The following is a 2758-nucleotide window of genomic DNA, read 5'->3' on the forward strand; positions in this document are numbered from 1 at the left end:
TTTTTCCAAACACGTCCTTACTTCTTTTTTTGTTAAAAAATCCTCTTAAATATTATCTTCTTAAACGAGACATTCGTTAATTTTTTTAATTATCCCAAAAGGCAAAATGAAATAATTTTTCTCGGAAGTGTCCCTATTTAAACATGTTTTTCCTTCTCATACCCCTAAATAGTGTTTTATTGATTTGTTTTAATCTATCTATATATATATATATATAGATATATATAGTACTCGATTGAAATACACATTTTGATTTAAATGTACACTTTCGTACATCTATTCTTTTTTAAATCTTTTTCGTATATATACCTCATTGAATTTTTTTTCCTTATAACATGCCTATCAAAATAACTTTCTTAATGCGCCTCCTACTTGAGTATTTTATCTTGCAGTTTTTTAAAATATTTTATTTTTCAAATGCGTCTCTTATAAATACTTATCATACTTATGTCCTTTTCTTGGATCCATAAGTAATTTTTTCTGTAATTTATCTCACTAACTTCTTTCCCCTAAATGATCTCTATTAAAATAATAATAATGATAATAATAATAATAAGACGAGAATAATCTTGTATCTCATATATCCTTTAAAAGGTCTAATATTCATGTATAAAAGGTCAACAAACTAAAGATACACGTGCGGATTTTGGACTAGTACGTAATTGAAGCCTCGTTTGGAAGTCATATGTCTAGCGAGAAATTTATTCACGCACATCTGCATGCGAATACAAAAGCTTTACACATGTTGGTATACGTAGTTAAAAAGGTGACGTGTTTCACTATTACGTATATGTCTACTATATAAGGGATGATAAAAATAAGGCTCACAAAAACTCGTTTTAGAATATCAAATGATTTTTTTAAAGCATGAAGGTACTGTCATAATGTTCTTAAAAACGTAAGGTACGTACAAAATAAATTAGTAATTGCGAAAAACACAAATTAATGGTTTTCACCCCTCAAATAAAAGCATTTTGTTAGTTGTGTTAATTATGTTATGTTAAAAAGGACCATTTTCAGATTATCTTTCTAATCACAGCAGAATGAGCAATAAAGATCAATAATTATGTCCCAAGGGGCGTTTGAGAGCTCTTGTTAACCGTCGTTTCCCTTCTTTTGTTTTAATTTTTAATTTTAATTTTAATTTTTATTTAGTATTCTCCAATATTTCCCTTCTTTTTTCGTTTGGTTTGAGCAATAAATTTTCCCTGAAAGAGGAAAATGATGAACGAAGCTATTTGACCCTTGAAGTTGCAAAGACGGTATACCTAACATATGATTTCAAAATGCAGACGAAGACTATACTTTCTCAATTAAATGCTTTGAATGCCAATGTAATTGAACTAAAATTCTTCTTTTATTAAAGAAGATGAAAAATAACAACCGACGATAAACTCACGCAGTAGTCATTTATCAAGGTTAAAAATCATGAAGAAAACAAAAATTTAAAGAACAAAAAAAAAAAAAAAGGAACGATGGTAGTCAAAACTCCATTTTCTACAACTCATCATGTGGTTCTTCCTCGTCTGAAGAAGCAGAACTTCCACCACTCTTATCATAAACTCATCATTTGGTTCTTCCTCGTCTGAAGAAGCAGAACTTCCACCACTCTTATCATAAACCTGCTTTATAACAGGATTGCAAATCGCTTCTACTTCTTTCAGCTTCTCATCATAGTCTTCCTTCTCCGCGTTTTGGTTGTCGTCCAGCCATTCAAGAGCCTCCTTCAATGCCCTCTCTATCTTCTCCTTGTCGCTCGATTTCATCTTGTCCGTGAGCTTGTCCTTGTCGTTTACCATGTTCTTCATGTTGTAAATGTAGGTCTCTAGCTTGTTCCTGGAATCAATCTTTTCCCTCAACTTCTTATCCTCTTCGGCGAATTCTTCAGCTTCTTTCACCATCTTCTCAATCTCTTCCTGGCTGAGACGCCCCTTTTCATTGGTGATGGTAATGGATTGTGACTTCTTCGCCGCCTTGTCCTCGGCTGTTACATGTAGGATGCCATCGGCATCAACCTCAAAGGTGACCTCAATCTGAGGAATTCCCCTGCATTAGAGACTTCAAGACATTTATTAGCCAACGACAACATATGATTTTAGTATCATACTTTAAGGTTAGCTATTTAAAGGCTTAGAATTTCGATTATGTAATTTCGTTGTTTTATATTAATCCTTTAGATCATCTTCAATGATAATGTCATATTCAACACAAGAAAGTAAACAAAAAAAAACAAAAACAAAAAAAAGAAGTCATATCTGATACGTCGTTCTGTTTTATGTTCCATTTGCATAATTCTATTTTAAATGGCATATCTAATTTTTTTGATTGACAAAGTTTTATGGTTTAAGCAAAGAGTCAGAAAAGCAATATTCTTAATAAACATACCTTGGAGCAGGTGGAATGCGAGAAAGATCAAATTTTCCGAGCTCGCGACAATCCTTAGTCAAGCTTCTTTCACCTTCATATACCTTGATAGAGACCGTGGTTTGCTGGTCTTGGTAAGTGGTAAATGTCTGAGACTTCTTGGTGGAAATCACAGTGTTTCTTGGAATCAATTTTGTCATGACACCGCCAACAGTTTCAATACCCAAACTCAGTGGAATAACATCGAGCAAAAGCATGCCTGCAGATCAATAAAAAACATTGTTTCAACACTCTTAACTCAAATCAAGAAAGTAACTTAATAGTTGAATCAACGTCATTCTTTTTTTACCTTTGGTTTCTTCGCCACCTTCACCGCTGAGGATTCCACCCTGAA

At 32.9% G+C, this 2758-nt stretch overlaps 1 protein-coding gene across 1 annotated transcript; it reads right to left on the minus strand.

Annotated features, from left to right (window-relative positions):
- Positions 1 to 1501: 1501 nt before the first annotated feature.
- LOC21384001 (luminal-binding protein 3) lies at positions 1502 to 2753 on the minus strand (the record flags this gene model as incomplete). The annotated part of the gene is made up of 3 exons (XM_010107324.2): positions 1502 to 2046; positions 2386 to 2623; positions 2714 to 2753. Coding segments are annotated over 3 exons (823 nt in total), but the record flags the coding sequence as incomplete, so codon positions are not given.
- Between the last annotated feature and the right edge of the window lie 5 nt (positions 2754 to 2758).

Source organism: Morus notabilis, unplaced genomic scaffold, assembly GCF_000414095.1.
Source record: "Morus notabilis unplaced genomic scaffold, ASM41409v2 Scaffold9823, whole genome shotgun sequence".
Classification (NCBI taxonomy): Eukaryota; Viridiplantae; Streptophyta; class Magnoliopsida; order Rosales; family Moraceae; genus Morus; species Morus notabilis.